Raw genomic sequence first — 24,510 nt, 5'->3', positions numbered from 1 at the left:
TCCAGCCTCCAGAGGCTGCCAGACTTCTTCTTCCTGCCTGTTCCCCACCTGTGCCTGGATTTTCCATACTCCTCCTAACATGCTGAGCACCATGGAATATGCAGGTGACAGATGGTGTTGCTATACAGGCCGGATGTAGGAGCCTCCAATTTAGATAGCATTACACGCTCCTCGTGTCTGGGAAAGGGAGTCAGTCAGCTGTTGTCACTAAACACGTCACTTGCTTTGGCTCATGCACTGATTCGGGAACTCCTTGATGCCATTCTGCTACAGCCTCCTTACAGCAGAAGAACCTTCAAGCTTAGTTTCCACAGCCCCAGTGTGGACACAGCAGTTGCTCTTTTCGATGAGGAGTTAGGACAGTAGGGAAGAGTCTGCTTTGCGGGTTCCTCCTTGTTGTGGGTTTACTAGGAGATCCTAGGCAGCCATCTGTCTGGGATGCTTTAGAGCAGGGGTGTCCAAAGTTTTTGGCAAGAGGGCCACATCGTCTCTCTGACACTGTGTCAGGGGCTGGGTAAAAAAAAAAGAATTAATTTACATTTAAAATTTGAATAAATTTACATACGTTTACATAAATGTATATATTAAAGATGAACTTATATGAATGAATGAAGGTCTTGCAATAGCTTAAGGCCTATAAAGGGCCTTGCACAAAGCAAGTCTGGCCTTTCCTTTGCTGCCTCTGCTGCATCACAGACATGAAACAGCAAGCCGTGGAGGAAGCCCTCATCCCACAGCTCACGTGAGCGGTCAAACAGTTGCCCTCATCCTGAGAGCAGTTGCGTTGGGCCAGTGTGGGCTCCAACAAATCTCCAGAGGGCCAGAGGCTCATTGGAGACTGGGGGCTCCCTGAGGACCGCATTGAGAGGCCTCGAGGGCCACAAGTGGCCCCAGGGCCAGGGTTTGGGCACCCCTGCTTTAGAGCAGGGGCACCCAAACCCCGGCCCTAGGACCACTTGTGGCCTTCGGGGACTCCCAATCTGGCCCGCTGGGAGCCTCCGGTCTTCAATGAGCCTCTGGCCCTCCAGCTACTTCCTGGAACCCATGTTGGCCGAATGCAACTTTAAGGTATCTCTCAGCATGACAGCAACTGTTTGACCTGTCATGTGAGCTATGGGACCAGGGCTCCCTTCACTGCTTGCTGTTTCACGTCTGTGATGCAGCAGTGACAGCGAAGGAAAGGCCTTTTATAGGCCTTGAGCTATTGCAAGACCTTCATTCATTCATATAAGTCCCATCTCTATAATATATTCATTTATGTAAATTTATTTAAATTTGAAATGTAAATTAATTCTTCTTTTTCCCCCGGCCCTCGACACAGAAAGATGATGTGACCCTCCTGCCAAAAAGTTTGGACACCCCTGCTGTAGAAGTTACCTGCACTGAGCAGAGGGTTGGACTAGATGATCCTTAAAGCCCCTTCCAACTCAAACGTTCTATGTTTCTATATCTGCAATTGAATACGAGTTGCTGATGGGTGCAGCAGCAACAAGGGGCAGGTCTTCCTTCATGCTCATGAGCTTCCTAAAGGATCTGACTGGCCACTCAGGAAGCAGGTTGCTTGGCCATTTTGGCCTGATCATGGTGGCCTGATCCTCCTGTGTTTCCTCTTTAACCTGTCTAGTCCTTTTTGGCATTTATGCTGAGCTTCTGCAGGTTGGTTTGCAGGATCAGGCCCAGGATGTATTTCAAAAGCGTTAGAGATTGTTCAGCAAGGGTTATTTCATTTTTTATGCTCAGGGAAGAAAGTATTGTTGGGGAAAGGGTTGTGGAAGTGAGGGGGGGGAGGAGACTTAAGCTAGGTTCTCACAGTAAAAGTAATTGACAAGATAAGACCAGGGCATTTATATTACCCAAGTTGAATCCTTATGGGAGGTTAATAAGACAAGGCAGACAATTGTTGCAGTCTGATACAATGAGTGTTGTGCAAGTGAGTCTATTAGTGGGGTTGATGACTAACACGATAAGTTAGGGAATCTGCTAAGAGCTGACAGAAGAGCTGTTAATATGATTCAATTGACCCATTCTGCATGAGTTACCACACTTAAAAAAAAAATCTTTCTTTCTTTCTTTTTTTTAAACCAAACCACCATAATCACAGGTGGATGATTCTGACTAGTGCAGGGCAATCAAGAATAGTTCCCTCCTTCAAGCCAGCTGTGAAAGTGAGTAAGTGACAAATCACGGATCCTCTAGGGAAGAAGGCAGCAGACCAAAACAAAACAAGACCAAAGAAGATAACATGAAATCTTGACACTTCTCTGACATTTGAAGTCTTTCAGGCTAGTTATTCTAGGAATTTATTTTGCTTTCCTAATCCTATCCCAGATGAATTCAGAATAACACAGGTGCCCAATTTAGCACTGCCACTTTAAGACTCGCTTGCAGCCCCACAAAACAGTCTTGTCTGGAATCTGAGATAAAAGGGGATGCAACTAGGCCCCTTGAAGCCAACTTTGTGTCCATATTCAAGGATAGTGGCAGAAAGATTATCCCAGCTGGGAGGTGACTGACAACCTCATTCAAGAGAATGAGGCTGTATGTTCCAAGGTTGGATCCAGAAACTGGTCTGGTCCATACTCTACCCATGGGACTATGCCCCCATCCTGGTCTTCCAGCCAAGCCAGTGAAGGTCTGTGATTAACAGGCAGGTGGAACACTGCTCTGGAGGAGAACTGTGAAAGTGTCAACCTGCAGAGGAGGGATTATCCATGAAAACTAGTTACTACTCAATAGAGCTGTTGCGCTGGTGGCTTGCAATTAGCAATGGAGAGTTTATGAAGTCAGCCTTCTTGTCCAGCCCTTCCTGGTATAATAGCAAGGCCCTGATCGTAACTGTTAAGGATTCCCCCTTCTCCTGCTCTTCAGTATGACCACTGAGTTGCAATAAATAGCAGGCAGGATAAAACTGGGTCATCAGACATGAAACTAGTAAAAAAATTAATTTGGCTGAACCAATCAGTAAAGGGACCCTGATTTCAAAGTTTCCCTAGAACTCGGTATCTTATTCCAGATGCAACATTATCTGTTTCGGGGAAGCACAATGAATTGCAAATCCTGATGTTCTTCAGGCGGTTCGAAAGCATTGATTTCCCATTCTTGCCTTGCTATGCGTTAAACACCAAAGGACGTTCTCAGGGACAGTAGGGCATCATCGGGAGTTTGCATTTGATCGTGTGCCATGACATAATTTGAAGGGCCAGATTCTAAGCTAGTGTGACTAAAATGCTGGTTGGTTGATTGATTTAGAAGATTTCTACCCTACCTTTCCATCTACGTGTTCAGTCATTCACTTATTGAGATTTGAATCCTGCCCCTTTCCCAAGGTTCGTGTTGTGTTGGGAGTAACCTCTTAAAAACCATTCTAGAAATGATTGAAGAAAGACAGGATGTGGTCCAAAGAACTGCACACAAGTTAATGTGTTTTCTCCAGTCTTCTTGTTCATTTCCATGGGACTTTTGCAGAAGTACTGGCTACTGCCTTTAGCGAGGCAAGATTTTAGGTGGCAGATTTTGGAGCATCAAGGTACCTCCCTGGTAAGGCTCACTCCAAACAGTGGCATAGCTAGAGGGGGTGTAAAGTACTAAGTTTTGCAAGGAGCGTCACCACAGCATGCAAGCAGCCCCTCCCCTTTGGAGCCAGGCATTCACCTCTGTTTTGCTCCCCCCACCTAGAATGTCTCCGAGGGGCAGGGGCCACTTGCATGCTGCAGTGAGGCTCCCTGCAAAACTTCGTGCTTTGCACAACCCCTCTAGCTACCCCACTGCTTTCAAAGTTTAAAAAGATTAGCAACACAATCCTGTGTACGTCTACTCAAAAATGATTAGTTCCATTGAGTTCAATTGGACTTATTCCTGGGGAACTGAATTTAGGTTTGCAGCCTAGGACAGTAACCCAGTTAGGGCCCAATCCTATTCAACTTTTTAGCACCTGTGCAGCTGCAATGCAGCTCAGGGGTAAAGGAACAAATGTTCCCATAGACTGAGGGGGCCTCTGTGACTGCCTCCCCAACACATGGCGCAGTGCATACCCCACTGGCACAGCAGCACCGGCACTGGAAAATTGGATAGGATTGGGCCCTCAGTTGGTTGAGGCTTTTGTCAGATCATTTCCTTCAAAATCAATTAATTGAACAAACCCATGCACCTTTGCTTAAGACTGGCAGCCCAATCCTAAACTGTGCTGGTGCAGTCAGGTCACATGGCCTGTACCGTGTCCCATGTAGCCTAGGAGCCAGCTGAGATCTCTTTGATATTTTTCTCCTTACCCTGAGTAATGCCCCAGCCACCCCGACGGGACTTCTCAAATGCAAATCTGGAAAGCCTAGTGTGATGCCAGCCCAGACGGGAAGTGGGGTTAGGATACAGAGTGCACTGTTGCCACTGATCCTGCCTCCCTCCTGGGTCCAATCAGCCTTATGTTCCACCCTCCCCCCACCCCCAAACGTCCCCTCCCCACCTCCAAAAAATGCCCTTTTGCCACCCTCTCCTAGTCCCCAAGCCACCTGGCATGAACATACTTGCTCTGGTCAGCGCAGGGCTAGGATGTGGCAATGGCAGGCTGGTGTACACCTCTGGACTGGCACTGCCTGGCTCCCGAGTAGCCGCAAACATGCTTTTTGGTACATTTGCAACATTTGGTGGCAGGGCAGACGGGCTTTGCTGGCTCAAAGGCACTTTAGGATTGTGCTGTAAAACACCAGTTTTGTAAGAAAAAAGACTATGCCTTTGTTTTGGGATGGTGCTTATATATATTGCAGCAGGTACCAACTAAAGAGGAGCAGTCCCTTCTGTGTGAGAATGAAAGAGGAATGCCGCGTCCAATGTTGTGTCTCCCATTGGTCATTTCTGTAAGTATTTATATTAAAAACAACTCACGTTTTTTTTTTTAAAAAGTGTTATCCAATTAATTGGATAACCTCTGCTAATTGGGTAAGAGGCACTTTTTCAAGTGGGTGCTCCTCTTCTTAGCAGGGGGAGAGTAACTGGCCCACCTCACCCCAGCAGTGTCTTTTCTAGTGGCTGTCTGCTGGTGTTCTTTTTGCATCTTTTTAGATTGTGAGCCCTTTTGGGACAGGGAGCCATTAGTTATTTGATTTTTCTCTGTAAACCGCTTTGTGAACTTTTAGTTGAAAAGCGGTATATAAATACTGTTATTATTATTATTATTATTAATAATAATAATATTTATTATAAATAATAAATATTATAAATAAATAATAATAATAATTATTATTATTGTGGGTTGTTTTTCAGTCGATGAACAGCACAGTCCTAGGCATGTCTGCTCAGAGTTCCATAGAACTTACTCCCAGGTAAGTATGTACAGTCTAGCATTGCAGCCCAATAACAGTTTTCTTTTATTGATCTAGTGGCAATTAATAGATAAAATTAATTAATGCAGCCCTAGAACAGATTTTGCTGTTCATACACCTATTTTTGGTGGTCTATTTTCTGGAAATAAAAAAACATTTTTTAGGCTGGATTTTTTTTTTTTTAAGTGAACATAAATAGTACAAGGAGTCAAGGCACTTTTGTCCTATTTCTGATTTTTTTTTTTTAACTCAGTCTGAAGAATCTCATTGAGTCACAAGGGGATCAGGCCATTGGAAGGAATTTGCAAGCTTTCAGTTCAGATTCTGAGATTAAGAGCTGACTCTGGGCTTTTTTCTCCTTCCTGTCTACTGTTTTTTTTGCAAGGGAAGCAAATTGCAATGAGTAGGGAGCAAGATTCTGGGAACCTTTTCTAGGAGGTCTCTGCTGGCCTTGGGGTCCTTGTCATCACCACTCCCTTTGTATTTGTTTGATCCTGTGGATTGTGACAGTGGAAAGGGCAAGCGGCTCATCTCCCCCTTCCCCACTCTTTTTTAATGTGTGGCTCCAAAATAGAAGCAGACATGTTTCCTTTGAAGCGGAGTTTGTCTTTCTAGGGCTGTGAGAGGGAACAAGATGAAAAGCAGCATGTTGCCCTTACAAGACTTTGCATTAGAACTGCCATCACAGGAGCCAGATGCAAGACAGGGCTGAGGGCAGTGATGGGAGAAGGAAGCAATCAATAAATGCTTAATATTTGTGCAACACATTTTGAATGTACGAATGGTTTCACATGAATTGTCACCACACAACAAAGTTGAAACAAATATGCCCATACTGCAGATGGGAAAGTCTGAGGCTCAGAGGGAGTAGTTTGCCTAAGGCCCCCTAGTGAGTTCATGGCAGAAGTCAGATTGGTTGGTTGGCATCTTTCAGTCTCGAAAGACTATGGTATAAGCCTACAGCACCCAGTATTCCCAGGCGGTCTCCCATCCAAGTACTAACCAGGCCTGACCCTGCTTAGCTTCCAAGATCAGACAAGATCAGGAGATAGTGTTCAGTATAGGGAGATGGTTGGCAACCTTCAGTCTCGAAAGACTATGGTATAAGCCTACAGCACCCAGTATTCCCAGGCGGTCTCCCATCCAAGTACTAACCAGGCCTGACCCTGCTTAGCTTCCGAGATCAGACAAGATCAGGAGATAGTGTTCAGTATAGGGAGATGGTTGGCAACCTTCAGTCTCGAAAGACTATGGTATAAGCCTACAGCACCCGGTATTCCCAGGCGGTCTCCCATCCAAGTACTAGCCAGTCCTGACCCTGCTTAGCTTCCGAGATCATGGTATAAGCCTACAGCACCCGGTATTCCCAGGCGGTCTCCCATCCAAGTACTAACCAGGCCTGACCCTGCTTAGCTTCCCAGATCATGGTATAAGCCTACAGCACCCAGTATTCCCAGGCGGTCTCCCATCCAAGTACTAACCAGGCCTGACCCTGCTTAGCTTCCGAGATCATGGTATAAGCCTACAGCACCCGGTATTCCCAGGCGGTCTCCCATCCAAGTACTAACCAGGCCTGACCCTGCTTAGCTTTCAAGATCAGATGAGATCGGGCATGTGCAGGGTAACAGTTAGGATCTGGGAAAATTCGGATCCTCAGTTCCTTTTACCCATGACATTACATCAGCTGTCATTACACGTGACATCTCATGAGCCATCCATGAGGATGACCTACATATACCAATGTGTGCCCAAGTTATGGGGAGGGAGGTAAGGGAATTCTGGATAAGCCCTGGTTGCTAAAGGAGCTAGGGGAGGCTTGGCCTCCTGGATGCTGGAGATGGTACATAATATCCTGAGCTCTTCTTTTGCTCATGGAAGAAGTTCCATGTGCACAAGGGAAGAGAGGTAATTTTTGCTGATGTCCTCTTCCCTCTGTCATTCCTAGCACTCTCAAATATTTGCTCCTTCTGAACATACTGGGACTTACTACTGTGTAGACCCTTGTTGGCAACCTTCAGTCTCGAAAGACTATGGTATTGCGCTCTGAATGGTGGTTCTGGAACAGTGTCTAGTGTGACTGAAAAGGCCAATTTGGGAGTGACAATCCCTTCCACACTGGGAGCAAGTGCAGTCTGTCCCTGGTCTGTCTCCCTGGCTATGGGCCTTCCTTCTTTGCCTCTTAGCCTCAGACTGTTGGCCAAGTGTCTCTTCAAACTGGGAAAGGCCATGTTGCACAGCCTGCCTCCAAGCGGGCCGCTCAGAGGCCAGGGTTTCCCACTTGTTGAGGTCCACTCCTAAGGCCTTCAGATCCCTCTTGCAGATGTCCTTGTATCGCAGCTGTGGTCTACCTGTAGGGCGCTTTCCTTGCACGAGTTCTCCATAGAGGAGATCCTTTGGGATCCGGCCATCGTTCATTCTCATGATATGACTGAGCCAACGCAGGCGTCTCTGTTTCAGCAGTGCATACATGCTAGGGATTCCAGCTCGTTCCAGGCCTTTGTTGTTTGGAACTTTGTGTAGACATGCATAGGATTATACTGTAAGAGATCTTTGTCCAAAAGACCTTTGTCCCTTCTTACATCCTGTCAACCCAGGACATTACTGGCTTTCTTTAATTTGCCATTTCAGGGCAAGGTGCAATCCTATGCACATCTACCTGGAGTAAGCCCCACTGACTAAAAGGAGATTTATTTCTGAACAGACCTGCCTAGGATTGAGCTTCTAGTGTGTGTGTTGGAGATCCAACTCTAGGCTTTCCAAGACAACGACTACTGAATGGTGCCTCTTTGCCCAATGGGCATCTTTTATTGCAATGTTTTAGGACTGTTAATTTTTTACTTTTTGCTGATTTTATTAACTACTGTAGTTTTTGGAATACCTTATAAGGCCTCTGGGAAAGAAAGGGAGGACAAAAAACTCCAGATAAATAGATGAATAAATAACAATCCACCCCCAGACTCCTCCCAATTTGAGACCCATGATATCCTTCCATAGCCTTCTAAAAAGCTAAGCTAAGGAGGGGACAGGCCCCCCCCTCCAGTGCCCTCTCTCCCTATAGTCTGAGTAGTGATACAAGTTTAAATCTACAGCTGAGCTGATGTAGGTCAGAGATCTCTGTGATCAGGGATTATAGCAACCTAATTGTTTTGGAGGGTGGGGAGGTGGGGGGGGGGAGAGACAATTGCTGTTGGCACCACTAAACAATTGGCAGCCAGAAACCCTTGCCCTAAATATGCTGCAAAGAAACCAAGGCTCAGAGGCAGTCTATCTCAGAATAACACTGATTGCTGGGGAAAAATAGTGGGAAAGGGCTGTTGCCAGAGGTGCCTCCTAGTTGATAACTGTGGGAAGCCAGGTGCTGGATAGTTGGGCCTTTGGCCTGATCCAGCCAGCTTCTTCTTACATTCAGAGTAATGTAGAGTGGATTGCACTGAGAACCAGCTAGCAAAACGCCCACCATTACAATGGACAGGCATGGGAGTGTCTTGCATCAGGGATCTTGGAAGGGGATTGCATTCTGCCTCTGAATGTAGAGCTGCCCTTGCCAAAGCTGTTTGCACACAGGGTCGCAGTGCTCCCCCCAAGAGGTGCTTGCAAGACCCAAGATGATGGGCATTTTGCTCACTGATGATCCCTGTGGGCCCCCCCCCCCCAAGAAACTCCACAGCAGAGATTTTCAGCCCTTTTCGTCTCATGGCACACTGACAAAGTGCTAAAACTGTCAAGACTTCTCACTATAGATAGGGCACATCATGCTGCTGGTGGGGGGCTCACCCCCCCAAATGGCCCTACTAATAAAAGACTCTCCCCAAACTCCCGTGGCACACCTGTGAACCGTTCACGACACACCAATGTCCCATGGCTGGACATTGCTGCTCTCCAGAGATGCCGTCCAGGCAGGAAAGTGTGCAGGCTGCAGCTTGGGGGGGGGGGATTTTTCACTAGCAGAATCCCAAAGTTCTCCAACCAGAGCCAGGCACAAAAGAGCTGGGGGGGGGGGGGAACTGGGGCGGGGGGCGGGGCCTGGTGCAAAATGACAGCTTAGGGGGCGGAGCCTATTGCCAATGACGTTTCCTTTCAGCTCACCAGCTACCATATTCCACGAGTGATTCCCCGGGATAACCTACGCACACATAAGCACCAATCTATATGTGAGCAATGACAGATCAGGGGCTGTAGCTCCTCACTGGTCAAGAGATGCACACAGGGATCTGGTCCAAGGCAGGCCACTCACCCTCCTCCTATCACACAGGTGAGACACACACACAGGGGCTGCACCAGGCCAGTGGATCCCCCCGCCCCCGCTGCTTGCAGAAGCCCTGGCTGATCTCTCGCCCGGAGATCTCCCAGGAGATCCCACTCCGCCTCCTCCTCGGCTGCCTATCACGCCTAAGGGATGCTGTCGCCCCCCCCCCCATCCCCGCAGTAGACCTGGCAGCTGCATAGATGTCTCATCTCACCACCACCTCTCCCATCCTGGTGGTCGGTGGCAAGAGGGGGGTGGAGAGAGGGAGGGAGGGAGGGCAGCAGAAGCCAGATCGTGGCGGGGAGAACCCCATACAGCCCCACAGCCCTGTGCTGGGCCCAGTGGCGTAGCCAGAGGGGGGTAAGCACTACGTTTTGCAAGGAGCTTCGGGGTGGCGTCCTCCTCTTCGGAGCCCCTCCGTGGTGTTGTCCCCGTCCGAAGGGGAGGGGGAAAGGCCCGCACCCACACCGCCTGCAAAACCGAGCGCTTTGCCCCCCCTCTAGCTACGCCACTAGCCCCAGCGCAGGAGCAGGAGCAGCAGCAGCAGGTGGGGGAGGGGACGGGCAGACGCGCGGCCAGCCACCCCACCGGGGAGCAGAGTCAACTGAGCTCTTTGCAGAACGGGGCGCTTTGCCCCCCTCTGGCTACGCCACTGGCTGGGGCTGTGCGTGGCTCCCCTGCACAACACGGCTTGGAGCGTGGGGGGGGGGGAGCGGGCGGAGTGCAAAGCAAGTGCCTGCAGCAGGGGGGCTTCCCTCCTCCACACCAGCTGCCCCGGGCAGCTCTGCGGAGATCTCCCTGGCGGGGGTCGCGCTGCAGCCCGCCCGCCCCTCCCCAGCCCAGGAGCATCAGCAGCCCCCTCCTCTCGCGGGGCCCCGGCCATGCAGTCTGAGCAGGGGGGAGGAGGCAGCAGCGCCTCCCTGCCTTCTCCTCCTCCTCCCCGGCAGTGCGCATGATTCTGCGGCTCTGTGCGCTGCGCGCTGCGGCCCGCCCTCCAGAGGGGCGGGGGAGGAGGGGGCAGCCCCCCACCTGGCGCCCCAGCCAATGGCCGGCCAGCCGGCGGCGCGCGGCCCAATCGCCGTCCGGCGGAGGCGTCGCCGCGGATGCTAAATTGGCCGGGCTGCGCGCGGCAGAGGCTGGTCCGGGCGCAGCGCGGGGAGAGGCAGGCAGGCAGCCGGCCGGCCGGGATGGAGCGGGCGCGGGAGCCGGAGCGGGCGCGGGAGGGCGGCCGGCGGCGGAGGGCATGAGCGCGGGGCCGGCGCCGGGGCGCCACTGCCATGGGAAGGGCTCCGGCGGCGGCGAGGGCACTGCCTGCTCGGCGAGGATGAGGCTCCCGGGCGGCCGTCGGTAGTACTATGATTTGGTATGTGGCCGCTTTGATAGCAAGTGTGGTCAGCACCAGGGCGAGCGCCGCCGCCGCCGCTCAAGGTGAGTGCTGGGCTGGGCTGGGCTGGGCTGCTGCCCGGGGGGTGCATCCCTTGATGGGGGTGGGAACCTTCTGGCTGTCCTCGGAGGAGTGCCCCACTCCCCAGGCGAGGGGAAGCCGTGTCCCCCCAAAAAACTTACCAGTCTGGGCCAAGGCAGCCGGTGGGGTGGGGGGCTCGGCAGAAATGATCTCTGCCACCATCATGGGGGGCAGCCAGGAGGGAAACCGTTTGGGGGACACGCGCAGGTGAAGCCCCACAGAGGCTGGTGATAAGAAGCAGGACCTGCAGAAGAAGCAGAGATCTTGGCAGGCTGTCCTGCAGGACTTGCTGGGAGCAGAGATCAGGACTGTGTTCGCCGAGATGGGTAGAGGTCATATGTATGTGTATATATGAGAGAGTTGGTTCATTATGTCTGCATGGAGAGTGTGTTCATATGAATGATAAAGAGTTTGTATATCTGTATAAATGTGTTTATGTAGCTATATGAACTCTTTGCCATCCCTATATATAGAGAGAATTCCTCATTCTTATATATATATATAGAGAGAGAGAGAGAGAGATTCTCTAAATATAGATTCTATCTGCCTATATGAACTCTACCTAGAGTTCTCTACCTAGAGTTCATATATATATAGAGAGAGAATATCCATCCATCCATCCAATCTGGTTTTGCAGACAAGCATTGAGGATGCAGCTGTTTTAGCCAAATGGAGAATCTTATTACCTGGCAGGCTTTAAAAAAAAAAAAAAAATCTTGCTCAGGAGAGTCTGCACAGAACTGCCGTGAAGACTACATCCCTAAGGCTACATCTCTGCTCCTATTTTGTATACATGCTGTAGGGTTACTCCTGAACAAATGTAGGACTGGGCTGTGTGGAAGTATAGATAGATATTTTCTGTCCTGCAGGAATGGGCTAGAGATCCCAGTTCAGTGGTGAAGGGACCTGAATCTGTGTGTGGGGGGGGGGGAAGAGAGAGAGTAAATGCATGTGTATGTGTGTGTGCAGGAAGGGGGGGTCAGTACTGTAGTTGGCTGCCCACTCTTCTTTCCTGAGGCAGCAAAGTGAATTCCAAATTCTTCCTTTCAAGTGTTAATCAGGACCAAATCCCACATGACTTGCTTTAAATCTGAGCAAAGCTAGTTTAAGTGGAAAGTTAGAGAAGATTTCCTTGGGTTTTGTGTCTGTATGTTACATAGACACTTGTGGCCAAACCACAGATTCCAACTTTTGTTACAAAGTGCTGAGCTACATTTCTTGGGTGTTTCTGGAGAGGTGGGTGGGATATTACAATGGGAGGTAATCTTGCCTTTTTCCCCCCCTTAAAATTGAATTTGGATCTGATTTCCGATAATGTATTCTTGCTTTGACGGTTGCAGTGCTAAATCAGGGTATGCCTTCTCGATTGTAGCTTACAGATTCAAGCGTAAAAACATTTACTTCTTGCCTGGGGCATCTGCATAGATGTATGTATGTAGAACAATGTTATGCATGTAGAACTCATCAAGTTTATGAAACATTATTTTGCAAATGGTAAATGTAGTCCATGCCAAGTATGTAATGCACATTTGAAATCTGTCCTTGACTCTGGGGGAGGTTTTTCTTTCCAGAAGTTAACCAGACACGGTAGCTGCTGGGAATAGAAAAATCTATGCCTCAGAGATTCTGTATTGGAGTAGGAGGTGGTTGTGAAGAGAAGCAAGCAGTTTTGTGGGAGCTGGCCAACAGGAGGCACCCACCTTATTCATTTTTCCTTTCCCAGCTCTGCAAATAAGCCCACAGGTTACTAGTCCACAGTTATTTTTTACTACTAGTCTTTCTGCTGTCACAAGTGGGAGATCTGACCCTGATGTGGGGGACACAGAAGACCCTTCTAGTTTATGGGTGCTTCTTTGTCTGGTCACCTAGAAGTGTCTCTACTCTCCAGAGGCAACCAGGTGTGTCTAAAATGTAAACTTGTATTGCTTTGTGCCAGCAACTCTTGGCAGTTCTCCAGGGATTTTTTTTTTTCTTAAAATGATTTTAGTAAAGCATGGCTGTGCTTAAGTGATGGTGTCAGATGTACATTTCTAGGATTAGTGTGTATGGCTCTTGGAACACATTTTTCTGCAACAATGTCCACAAGCCATTAGTTTAATTGCATTTTTTTCAGTGCCATTTATTTTCCATTTGCTGAGAACCTGACATTTCTGTGGAGGGGGAATCTTCCTTCCTTTCTTTGGTGCACATGCAAGGTGCAATTGAATGATTTGGGGGGGGGGGCAAAATGGTAGAATAGATTGCAGCACCTCAAAATGTAGGTGGGGGTGTTCCACTGAGTGTTCTTATGTGATAAAACTCCCTGCAAGTAGACAACTAGCGCAAGAGGGATGTAGGTTGTCTCACAGTTTTTTCTCTCCAATGGGCTATGGCTGTTTTTAGTATCTTCTGTGTGTCTTTAGTATCTTCTATCTTTAGTATCACCTGTCCTTGCTTGGCAGTGGGTTTCATGGATTGTTAGAACATGAGTTGCTTGTAAGTCGGGCCGATTCTGATCATTCCAGAGGTGCTTTTTCTAAACAGCTTGTAGCTGGGTAGCCACCTGCAGTGCCTGAAACAAGGGGAGTGGCTCAGTGATATCTGGCATGCTTTGCACAAAGGTGATCCTACATACAGTTCCCAGCATCATTGGTTGAAGGATTTGTGCTGCAGGGAAAAAAAAAAAAAACCAGGCAATGCTGAACTTGATGGACTGCAGCTCCAACTGGTTCAAGGCAGCTTTATAGGTTTTCATTTGGAGATGCTCAGTGCCTTGGTTGATCTTGTTGGTGAGCAGTTTGTGCACTGGATTCTACTATGTCTAGTTGATTGTTGAGCTGTAGGACTTGGATGGAACATTAGCTGGCTGCTTATCCTTCTTTTACTAACTTCCTAGTTTTTACAGTCCTGTAGGCTTATTAAATATAAAGTAAGAAAATGCTGCAACCACAATAGGATGAGTTTAATTTATTTATTCGTCACATTTTTATATTGCCCTTTGTCCAAGGAGTTCAGGGTAGTGTACATGATTCTTTCCCTCCTTTTGTCCTCACAACAGCCCTGTGAAGTAGGGGAGGGGGAGGGAGTGTGTGTGTGTGTGTGTGTGTGTGTGTGTGTGTGTGAGACTGGCCAAGGTCACCCAGGAAGCTACATGACTGAGCAGGGCTTTGAATCTAAAACTTTCAGGTCATAAATCCATCACCCGAATCTCTGCACCATCCTGGCTCTCTGAAGGATGCAGTAGAAATAGCAATTTGATGGCATGCTCCTTGGAGGAAGTCCGTTTTGTCAAGAGTAGTGCCTTGAGTTTATAATGTGAAGCTGTATAAACTGTTGGGGTTGTAGAAAGCTTCGCATAGGAGTAAGAATGGTACCTCTCTGGAAACTCAAAACTCACGGCAAAATCTGCATGTGTGATCCCATTTTGCAGATTATGAAGAGTGAAAATGAGGGTTTGGGATTTGAAGTTTGTGTTGTGTTCTTCAGAAAATAGCTTTCCTCCTGTTGCTGTGTTGTATTAAGCCATTCTACCTTTTAAAAAGATGACCAGCTTTGTTGCCTTGTCTTATGAGCTGCTTTTCATTTGAAATCCTGAAGGGCTTGTGCCTAAAATGCAGTTTAAATAGGTGATAAACATGGTTGGAGGTCCAATCCTATTCAACCTTCCCGTTTCTGGTGTAGCCACACTGCAGCCCTCTGGTAAGGGAACACATGTTTCCATACTTGAGAAGGCCCCGGGGACTGTTCTTCCACCACAGGATGCCGCATGTACCTCATTGGCATAACTGCACCAGCCCTGGAAAATTGGATAGGATTGGACCCAGGGTTACCTCCATTCAGAGTTGGATCATTTGCAAAAGCCTACAAAGACTGAAAAATGAAGCAGAGGGTAGAATCCTTAGTGCAGTAGTAGAATAAGCAAGCCTTGAAAATCCACAGGTTACCAGCCCATAAACTTTTACTAGCCTTTTTGTTTCTGCAAACCTATGTCAATAATTTATAACACATTAACAGTCAGAAGTGGGGATGGGGCGGAGAAATTGCCCTGCTGAATTCTCAGGAGGTTTGGTGCTTTGCTGTGAATCTCTCTCTCCCTCTCTGTGCATTAAAAAAATCCAACAGTATAAAAAATTATACTGTTTTTCTTTAATGCGTTTCTTTGTGCCTGTTCATAACAATGATTTTGCCAGGCTGCTGCTGCTGCTTTGCTTTCAAACTTGGAAAGACTTTTCCCCAATCAGGGGATGTGTAGTGAACCAGTGACGTCACCAAGACAAACTGATGTGGTGATATCACAAATGAAGCCCTCCTGTTGCCCTTGCTCTCTGTGGGAGGAGAGAGGAGGAAGACTATGTCTCCGTTGGTCAGAGGAATGTGCTTTGTGGCCGACTGAGTTGGTGATTCTGATCCTTGGCAGTAGTGCCTTTTTTTGCTCTGATTCGTCACTTGCTGTGGGGCGAGGACAGGTGGTGCAAAATGTGGATGGAATTCAGTTTTGGTGCACTGTCAAACCTGTAACCCATTGAAAGAGAATGGAATTGTATGAATGGGTGCACAACCCTGCCCCTTGTTGGCTACTTGTAACTTGATTGGCATGAAAGAAAATTAGCTGGTTGCCTTTGCAATGCCTTTCACTTGAGGATGATTTCATGTTTGTCTGTAAAGAGGTGTGAAAATGTCCCCACATGGGAGATGATTTTTGCAGCAGGTGAAAATGTTTGGGCAAGGCATCCCCCCCCATTTTGGCTTGGCACTGAAAGCTAAAACACCTCTCCTTTCCTCAAATTTCCAAAGCTTCGCCTCCCAGTCCTGTGTATTCACCATCGGTGACCAGGTCCATGTGTGTCTTGAATAAGTTGCTCACGCAAGTAATGTATAGAGCCTACTTAGAGATTTTCATGAGAAGGAGGCAGGTCTCACTGGGAATGATCTGGGTGCCACTGTGCATGTACTGCCATTTTTTCCATGCAAGTGTGGAAAAGATGCAGATATGGCTTCTGAACCTGACATACTAATATTGACTTGTTTTTTTTAAAGTAGTAAAACAAAAACCTCAAGTTTCTATCCCTTATGAATGTAAGGAGAGCCTTTAAAGTGTGGACAGTGTCTGATTTAAAACATCCAAAGCCAAGGAAGAAGCTCATAATGTTAAAGTACAGAGTTTCAGCTCTTAGCATAGTTCATTGCTCCTTTCCATGCCTAATGGAAGTCGAATACATTATAGAAAGAACAGTGAAGTATGCATTTTTCCATATGGTGTATATGCTGTGGAATTCAACTTTTCATGGTGCAGAACTCTTATGCAGAATCCAGCGTAGTAGCATGGAGTACACCCAGCCCTGATGTTGGTCTAATTGTGGGGGCTTTGTGAATGAAGCTCCTGGGGGATATTATCCTGAAATTCGGCTGCAGGGAGTGGGGATTTGGATTGTGGGCTTGGCATGGCATGGGGTGGGGTGGGGATCTAGCCCCTCCCAGTCCAAAATAATGCATCCCCCCATCTGTGGCTGCCATTTGTAACTTCCTGTCTCTCTTTTTTCCAATCATGAGAAGCTCATGTCTTGTCCACTAGGTGATATGGTCTGAGTTCCTTTTAGGTTGCACAGGGTTTGGTTTGCAGTGCTTTGTCTAGGAAAAGCATCTCTGGCTCCTGTATAGGGTTGCCAACCCTGGCTGAAGCTAGTTCAGGAGATGGTCGGTGTCGTCTCCCCCCCCCCCCACTGTGATGTACCGCCATGCTGCCAGGGAGGCCTGGTTAAAATCCCCTGGATTGCTTTCAGTAGTTCCCTGAAGATTGATGCTGTTTTCAGGAGACTCCAGGCCGGTTCTGGACAGTTGAAAGCTCCACTCCAGAAGGCTGCAAGGGGCTTTTAGGCTGAGAAGGGCCTCCCTCTCTGCCCCAATAGGGACAGAGGGATCCCAAGAAGGCTAGAGGCAGTGCACAGAAACTCTTACTTTGCCCACCCTCCATTTGCAGGTAAATTAGGTCTCTTCTCCAAGGTGGGGGGGCACAAATTGTAGGGATTCCAGAGCTGGCACTGAGCTTTGAGTGGTACTGGATCCCCTGCTTAGGTGCTTCACAAAAGCTACTAGAGTCTCTTCTGCCAGCTGAATCACTTGGGGTGACAGCATAATTAGTGCCCCATCTCTTTTCCCCATCCCATCTGTAGTGAAAGGCTGTCTGCAGGGATAGGGTGTGGGGATAAAATCCTGTTTTATTGGCCGATCAGAAGCTTTGCAGTCTCCTTCCAGAGTGGAAAGAAAGCTCTGTCTCCCCAGAGCTGGAGAACAGAGGAAAAAGGTATTCCAGGCAGATCAGTTTTGGTGCAACGAGAGAGAGAGAGAGAAATAAATGGGGTTAAACAAGGAAACTGGAGCTTGTCTGAGCATAATGGAAGGAAAAGATGAGGAGGAGGGCTCTGGCTTGTGATGGAACGTGCCTGCTGAGAGTATTATCTGTGTGAGTGTGTCTTTATGCAGCATGCATGGTTCATAAGTGAGTGCACCCTGATTATGTGTAAGAAGCGTGTGACGAGTGATCGATGGTGTACTCTGAACAGTGTGTGGGTGTGGGTTTGAGAGCACTTTACAAGTGTAGCATGGATGGCATGTGCTGCATGCAGAGAACTTGTACCATCAGCAAGGAATGTGCACCCTCAAAAACTTGTGAAAGTGGGTGCCATCTCAGTAGGTGGAATGTGCAACCTGTGCATTGAGCAACCTGTGTCCTGCATGAATTTGGCATGTGCTCCTATATGTGTGGGCTTGTGTGCTTAACAAGTAAGAGGTTCTAGAGGCTAAGTGTGGGGAATTCAGAAAGGGTTTGCCTGTCACTCTTGGCCAGGTCAGGCCAATTAATTTCCCTGGCACTCTTGGCCAGGTTAGCCTGACTGCAAAGATGGAGCTGAGATTGCCTTTAAGGGAGATACTGAATAAATCTGAGCATTAGCATTATGCTAATGGTGGTTCCAGAACCACCATTCAGAGCGCGATACCATAGTCTTTCGAGACTGAAGGTTGCCAACAATAGCATTATGCTAGATCAGGCCAAAAGTCCTGCTAGGTGCCTGTGGAAAGCAACAGACTTCCTCTGCTTGTCTCCATCTAGTATACTGTCCTTGAACATGGAGGCTCTTTCTGGCTATCATGGCTAATAGCTGTTGGTAGTTAGTTTGACTTTGATTTGTCATCTGATCTCGGAAGCTAAGCAGGGTCAGGCCTGGTTAGTACTTGGATGGGAGACCGCCTGGGTATACTGGTTGCTGTAGGCTTATACCATAGTCTTTCGAGACTGAAGGTTGCCAACCGATTTGTCATGTCCATCCTCCCCCCCTACTGGCCATCTAAGCCGGTAGTCATCAGCACATTTGGTTCTGGAATTTCAGCTTGGGAAAGTGATGAGATACAAAGGTGGGCAGCCCAATTCTGCGCATTTACTTGGAAGTAAGTCCTATTAAGTTCATTGGGACCTACACCCAGGTAAGTGTGTATAGCATTGCGGTCTTGGTGCCTTTTAACAGTTGGGCAGTTGGGCTGTGCATGAATGCCAAACTTGGCTTGCTGAAATGGCCTCTCTCTTCCAACTCTAATAGGTATAGAGCCATACCATATGCAGCTACTTTATACTACTGAGTCAGGCAATTGATTCATCTTACTTTGTCCTGTATGCTCTGCCCAGTAGCAACTCTCCAGAGGCTGTGGATCTATTTGGAATGGAGACTGCTAACATGGAACCTGGGACCTCTTGCATTCAAAGCATATACCCTGCAATTGATTCTGGCAATTAAATTTGTGTTCTTCAACCTGTGGATCCCGACCAAAGTGAGGTTGCAAAGCCTTATTTGGGGGGGATAGCAGCAACATTCCGGAGCCTGTGCAAGAGAAGACTTGGATCCAATCCAATAATGTTAGTGCCTTATCAAATACTCCAGAAAGTGAATGTTAAGGTGACACCTAATCAATGAATGACTTGCTGGTTTGGGTGCGTCAAAGCATTTGATATCAATGAGTGCAGCTGAGAAGAGTTCTGGGCCTTTGATGTGACTGCTCCACCATAGGGGTTGCACTGAAATAACTTTGTGTCCGTGGACCTGAAGTGGATCATGCCATCGTCCTCTTGTGATCACGTGTGGCTTACACTGATGCATCAGCAAAATCAAAAGCAAACTCTTGCTCTCTCTAACACACTTCCAATACTAAACTAGGAGGTGGATGGCTGGGCCAGCTTGGCTGCTTTCCTGTTTTATCCCTTTTAATCTTGACTGAGACTTGGGGGAACTTTCTCTGCCCTTCTTCCCCACTGCGAACTTCTATTGACTTCTAGCTCTTGGGAGGAGGGCAAGAGCTGTAATCCCCCCTGTCTCTCTGGGTGGGCAAAGATTAATCTTATTTATCATGATTACTTTCCAGGCTCCAATCAAAAAAGGTGGGGAGGGGAGAGAAATAATCCCTCGGTCTTGTTGGCAAGGGCAGGCCAAGCCTACTAGCCAGTGGCACTGTGGCTTGAAGACTTGCTTGCCTCTAGACTGAAGAGTGCCAGGACAGCCTGTTGGCACTGGTTGCTCAGAGCTGGACTTATAGGCTTAGTGGAGAAGTGTTGAACTTGGTGCCTAGGAATGGCTACCAGGAACAGAGTCTCCTGGAGAAGAGGGAGATTGGGCAGAGCCCTGAGGTTCTGAGAGCCTCACTGACTGATGATGCTATAAGTTGATAGCTGTAGTAGGCTAGCTTTGGAAAGGGCCTCTGAAAATATGTAGTATTTGTGTCCCAGTTGTGAGTTGCATGTAAAAGAGTATACTGTATGTAATAAGGTATAGAAAACAGAAGCCCCAAAACAACCTGTATCCAGTTACTGCTCTTGGCAGCAAAACAACCAGGCTGTGCTGAAGTGGTAATAGGTTTAATCATACTCGTCTTACCCTATCTAGTCTGGGAGCTTGGTCAGCAGTCCCAAAGGCAGCCCATGTTTTTTTTTCCTGTTGGAGGATCTTCAAGGATGCCCGAGCCCCAGCAGACAAGCACTGGGGGCCCCAAGGGGAGGAAGAGAACCCGAGAACTGAGTGCTAAGTCTTGCATGTCACTTGAATTGTTTCTGAGTGGTCTGTGGGGATTGCCAGTTTGGACTGAAGCTATTTCTGCAGATGTTGTTAGTTTCTCTTCCAGCAGCATATAATGTCTTTTAACCAAGGACACCCTGTCCAAATATCCAAGATTGCTTTCAGTAGTCTGCTGGAGATGGATGCTGATTTTTTGAGGATTCCAGGCCAGTAATGGAAGACTGACCACCTGAGTAGTCTTAAGGGCCCAATCCTATCCAATTTTCCAGTGCCGGTGCAGCTGTACCAGTGGGGTGTACACTGCATCCTGTGGTGGTGGTGGGGCAGTCATGGAGGCCTCCACAAGGTATGGGACCATTTGTTCCCTTAACTTGGGGCTGCATTGCGGGTACACCGGTGCTGTAAAGTTGGATAGGATTGGGCCCTTAGTTGTTCACAGAAGCTTATGCATAGGGAAGAGAGACTGGAGAGAAAGTGACTGTTCTGCCTGTTTCATACCATGAGAAGGGATAACCTGTATGGAAACTGGCTTGCAGTAGGATTGAGGCAGACCAGAGGAAGTACTCCTTCATGTTAACATGCGCAATTAGCTGCCATAAAATGATTTATTATGAGCTTAAATGGTATATGTGCTTTCAAAAAGAAAAAAAGTTTGGACAGTTGCATGGAGGAAAAGTCCAGCCATAGTAGTTGACTATGATGTGTAGGTGGAATTTCCATGGTCATAGAAGCATCTTTTTGCACACATCAAGGACAGACTGCTATCTTAGTCCAGAGGCATCTGGTTTGGTTAGATTGTAGGTGGACTTTTGGTGTGATCTAAGGAGGGCTGGTGGGCTCATGCTTTTGAGAATCACATACTGGCTGGGACACCTTTAGACACAAACTCGAGAGACTGGAGCTTTCTGTGTCTTGGGCTGTTCCACTTGACAAACCCCCAGTGGTCGCACATGTCAGATGATGCAAAATAGAGAACTCACAGGGCAATTGGAAACATAAACTGCACTGTTCCCCTACTTGCTAGGGGATGTGAGGTAAGGTTTCCATAAGCCCTGCTGGATTTGACCCAAGGCCCATCTAGTCCTGCTTCTTGTATTTCACAGTGGCCCACCAGATGCCCAAGGGAGCACATAAGACAACAAGAGACCTGCATCATGATGCCCTCCCTTGCACCTGGAATTGTGAGGTAGCATACTTCTAAAACCAGAAGGTTGGTTATACCCACCAGGGCTTGTAACCACCATACAGGACTCTTCCTCCATATGGCCTCCAAGCTGTATGTTATCTCTCTGCTCGGTGGGTTTGAGTCACGAACTCCTGATATTTGTTACTTGTAAAAAAAAGTGTGTGTTGAAGGGTGGGGGAAAGGAAGCTGGATTCTTTGACTTCAGCATAGGCTGCCTACTCCCACACAAATCATTTTGATGACATTTGCATCAGAGGCTTGACTTTGGCTGCCTCTGTGTTCAGAACTGAAGAGAACAGAGATGAGGCTGTTCCGGTTTGTGCATCTTTGGTGGTGAGATTCTCTTCCCAGGAATGCTCAACTGGTACTGACTCTGTAGTTTGAGCACCAGGCAGAGGCAGTTTTATTCTCTTGAACTTTTGATAGGTAACTGATTTGTTTCTGGGGCATAGTGTTACTTTAGCTCTTGACTTTAGTTGCTGTTCCTGCTGTTGGTGGTTAAACATGGATGTAAAGGATCTCCTCTATGGAGAACTTGTGCAAGGAAAGCGCCCTACAGGTAGACCACAGCTGCAATACAAGGACATCTGCAAGAGGGATCTGAAGGCCTTAGGAGTGGACCTCAACAAGTGGGAAACCCTGGCCTCTGAGCGGCCCGCTTGGAGGCAGGCTGTGCAGCATGGCCTTTCCCAGTTTGAAGAGACACTTGGCCAACAGTCTGAGGCAAAGAAGGAAGGCCCATAGTCAGGGAGACAGACCAGGGACAGACTGCACTTGCTCCCGGTGTGGAAGGGATTGTCACTCCCGAATTGGCCTTTTCAGCCACACTAGACGCTGTTCCAGAACCACCTTTCAGAGCGCGATACCAGAGTCTTTCGAGACTGAAGGTTGCCTACTACAAAATGGCGGTTAAAAAAAAATTGAAATTGTATTGCCATGTTATACAACATGGAAACTTTTGCTGGAAGGCAACCTGGATAACATTTTTAAATTTTTAAAAAGTGCAGGGTTTAGGGTAATCAGGTGCAAGGAAAGTTGGGGCTTCTGAATCTGTAATAGCTGTGTGGAAGAGGGTATCTTGCCAATTGAAGCTCTCATGCAGGGGTGAGCAGTTGCACCTTCTACCATTTGTTTTTGTCCCAAGCGTTGAAAGGAGAGGGATCCTGTTCTCCTTGGGATCCGACCACCTGAGGCAGCTCAAAACACCACAGTAGGCTTTCTGACACACAGTACTAGGAAAATGGGAGGGACTGTCAATACCAGCCTCTTCTTCTCACCCCCTATTCCTTAACCTGTCTTTGGAGGAGAGAAATTTTTTCCAGTTTGGGAGTTGGATTTAGACCTGGAAGATCCAGGTTCAAATCCCCACTCAGACATGATGCTTCTTGGGTGACCTTGGGCTGGTCCCTATCTCTCAACTTCACCTAGCTAACAGGGTTCCTGTGAGGGCAAAAGGAGGGGAAGAACTCCGCAAACCACCACGAACTCCTTGGAGGAAAGGTGGGAGCAAAATGCAAAACATAAATAAATATCCACAAACTGGTTGGAGGTAGAGCCTCAAGTCCAGAGTGAGTCTCAGTACACACCAATTCTCCTGCAAGAGCAAATGAGGAAGCACTTTGCTATCCCCATGAAAAGGCCGATGTATTGTAGATAAGAGTCCTGATGGGCCCTGTGAATGGCTAATGTACTTAAAAAGTGAAATAAATAATAAAATAAATCTTTTGGTTGTAGGGAGTCTAGTTCATGTGGACAGGATGATGCTCAGATCATTCTACCCTATCCATTGACTTTGTTTCCTGTTTTGTGGTCCGATTCTCACTTACTATTCTTGCGATTTGACCTTGGGCTTGACCTACACATGTCTCCGTCATTCCATCTGGAAAACATGGTTTAAAAAACCAGGGACACAGCTCCAGCCCCCACAGATGCAGCTGCCGCTTCATGGTAACTGAACCACAGAAGCAAAACAGGGAGGGCGGTGGAGAAGAAAAGGTCATTGATCATGGAGGCTTGGAAAGCTGGGTGATCTTCAGTGATGAATGTTGCCAGAGGTGGTCCAGGAGATGGATCGTCTGTGGTGTGACATGGATACACCCACCCCCCAGCAAGCTGACAACCTGGGTTTTGCAGAGGTGGGGGGGGGAAAGCCTGCAGAATCAGGCCAGCTTTCCTCGGACGTTTCTTAGATGACTGAGCAGCTAATTGCAGCTTTCTGTCATGTGCACTTTCTAACTGGCTGAGCAAACCCCCCACAGCTCAGCCAGAGAGGCTGCTGGCTTCTGTCGGTTTGTGCTAGCAATGTGATGGCTGATCCAGGGAATGGCAAGCCTGCAATTCACCAGCCCCTTCCTGATTCAGCTTGATGGCTTCCCCCTTTTATTGATGACAGGTAACACAGTGATTGATGGCTGATGTCTTAGAGATGATTTTTGGTAAGGCTATGAATGGAGTTCATGGGAATTGGATCTATTAGCTGCTGTTTAGCTGTGAGAGTTAAATAGAATCTCCAGTTTCAGAAGCAGAAGGCAGATGCCTCCTTTGGTTGGCCACTGTTGGAAACCCCAATGCCGGACTCAGAAAGATCAATGGACCTTTTCTGATCTGACCCAGCAAGGATGGTGGGAGGCGTGTGGCAAAGGCTGGGATTCAGGACTGTGACTGAGTGAAGTTAAGCGGTGTTCCCAGTGTCTTGAAGCTGATGAGTTTGGGACATGTATCTTCCAGACCTGCTTAGAGTTCCAAATGGTACCTAAAATGGCAGAGTGGTCTGGGAAGCCGTTGAATTACCTGTTGATGTCAGAGAGCCTTGTGCTTGGAAACACTGCTGGTAGTGAGATGGTAGTGAGAGTAAACATCCTCTAAGCTTTTCCTATGGCCATGTTTGAACCCTCTAGATTACACAGAGCATTCCAGCTTCCTTGGGTACCAGGGAATGGAGAGGACGCCTGGGGTGCTGATGTTCATTCAGGCTAAATGTGAGGGGCAACCTGCTTTTGTGGGGGGGGGGGGGAGGGGGAAGGAGAAGAAAGAGGCTTTCAAAAGAGGAAAAGGTTACCTGTTGATGTCCTGATTGTTATAGGTGCCCTTGTCAGTTCAAAAGGACAGATTAAAGTTAATTACAAAATTATTTTGAAAATCCAACTTAAGTGTCACTTACATATCTGGTTTAAAAATGAAATATGTTTAAATTCTCTGCTTCTCTCTTAAATCTGATCTCGGGGCCCCTTTATCTAATATATAGATTTGTTTTTTTTATCATA

The 24,510-nt window shown here is 47.8% G+C and overlaps 1 protein-coding gene and 1 pseudogene across 1 annotated transcript in view; one reads left to right on the top strand and one right to left on the bottom strand.

Annotated features, from left to right (window-relative positions):
- Window positions 1-6,834: 6,834 nt before the first annotated feature.
- LOC136662727 (5S ribosomal RNA) lies at window positions 6,835-6,956 on the bottom strand (annotated as a pseudogene).
- Window positions 6,957-10,894: 3,938 nt separating this feature from the next.
- The window catches only part of IGSF9B (immunoglobulin superfamily member 9B), a 113,518-nt gene continuing 99,902 nt past the window's right edge, over window positions 10,895-24,510 (top strand). Inside the window, exon 1 of the mRNA XM_066639419.1 lies at window positions 10,895-10,989. Within this exon, the coding sequence (XP_066495516.1) occupies window positions 10,917-10,989 (73 nt within the window). The 5' untranslated portion in view covers window positions 10,895-10,916. The remainder of the gene's footprint in view (window positions 10,990-24,510) is intronic.

This window comes from Tiliqua scincoides, chromosome 11, assembly GCF_035046505.1.
Source record: "Tiliqua scincoides isolate rTilSci1 chromosome 11, rTilSci1.hap2, whole genome shotgun sequence".
NCBI lineage: Eukaryota > Metazoa > Chordata > Lepidosauria > Squamata > Scincidae > Tiliqua > Tiliqua scincoides.
Note: the sequence above shows the minus strand (reverse complement) of the source record. Positions and strands in the feature narration are given on the sequence as shown.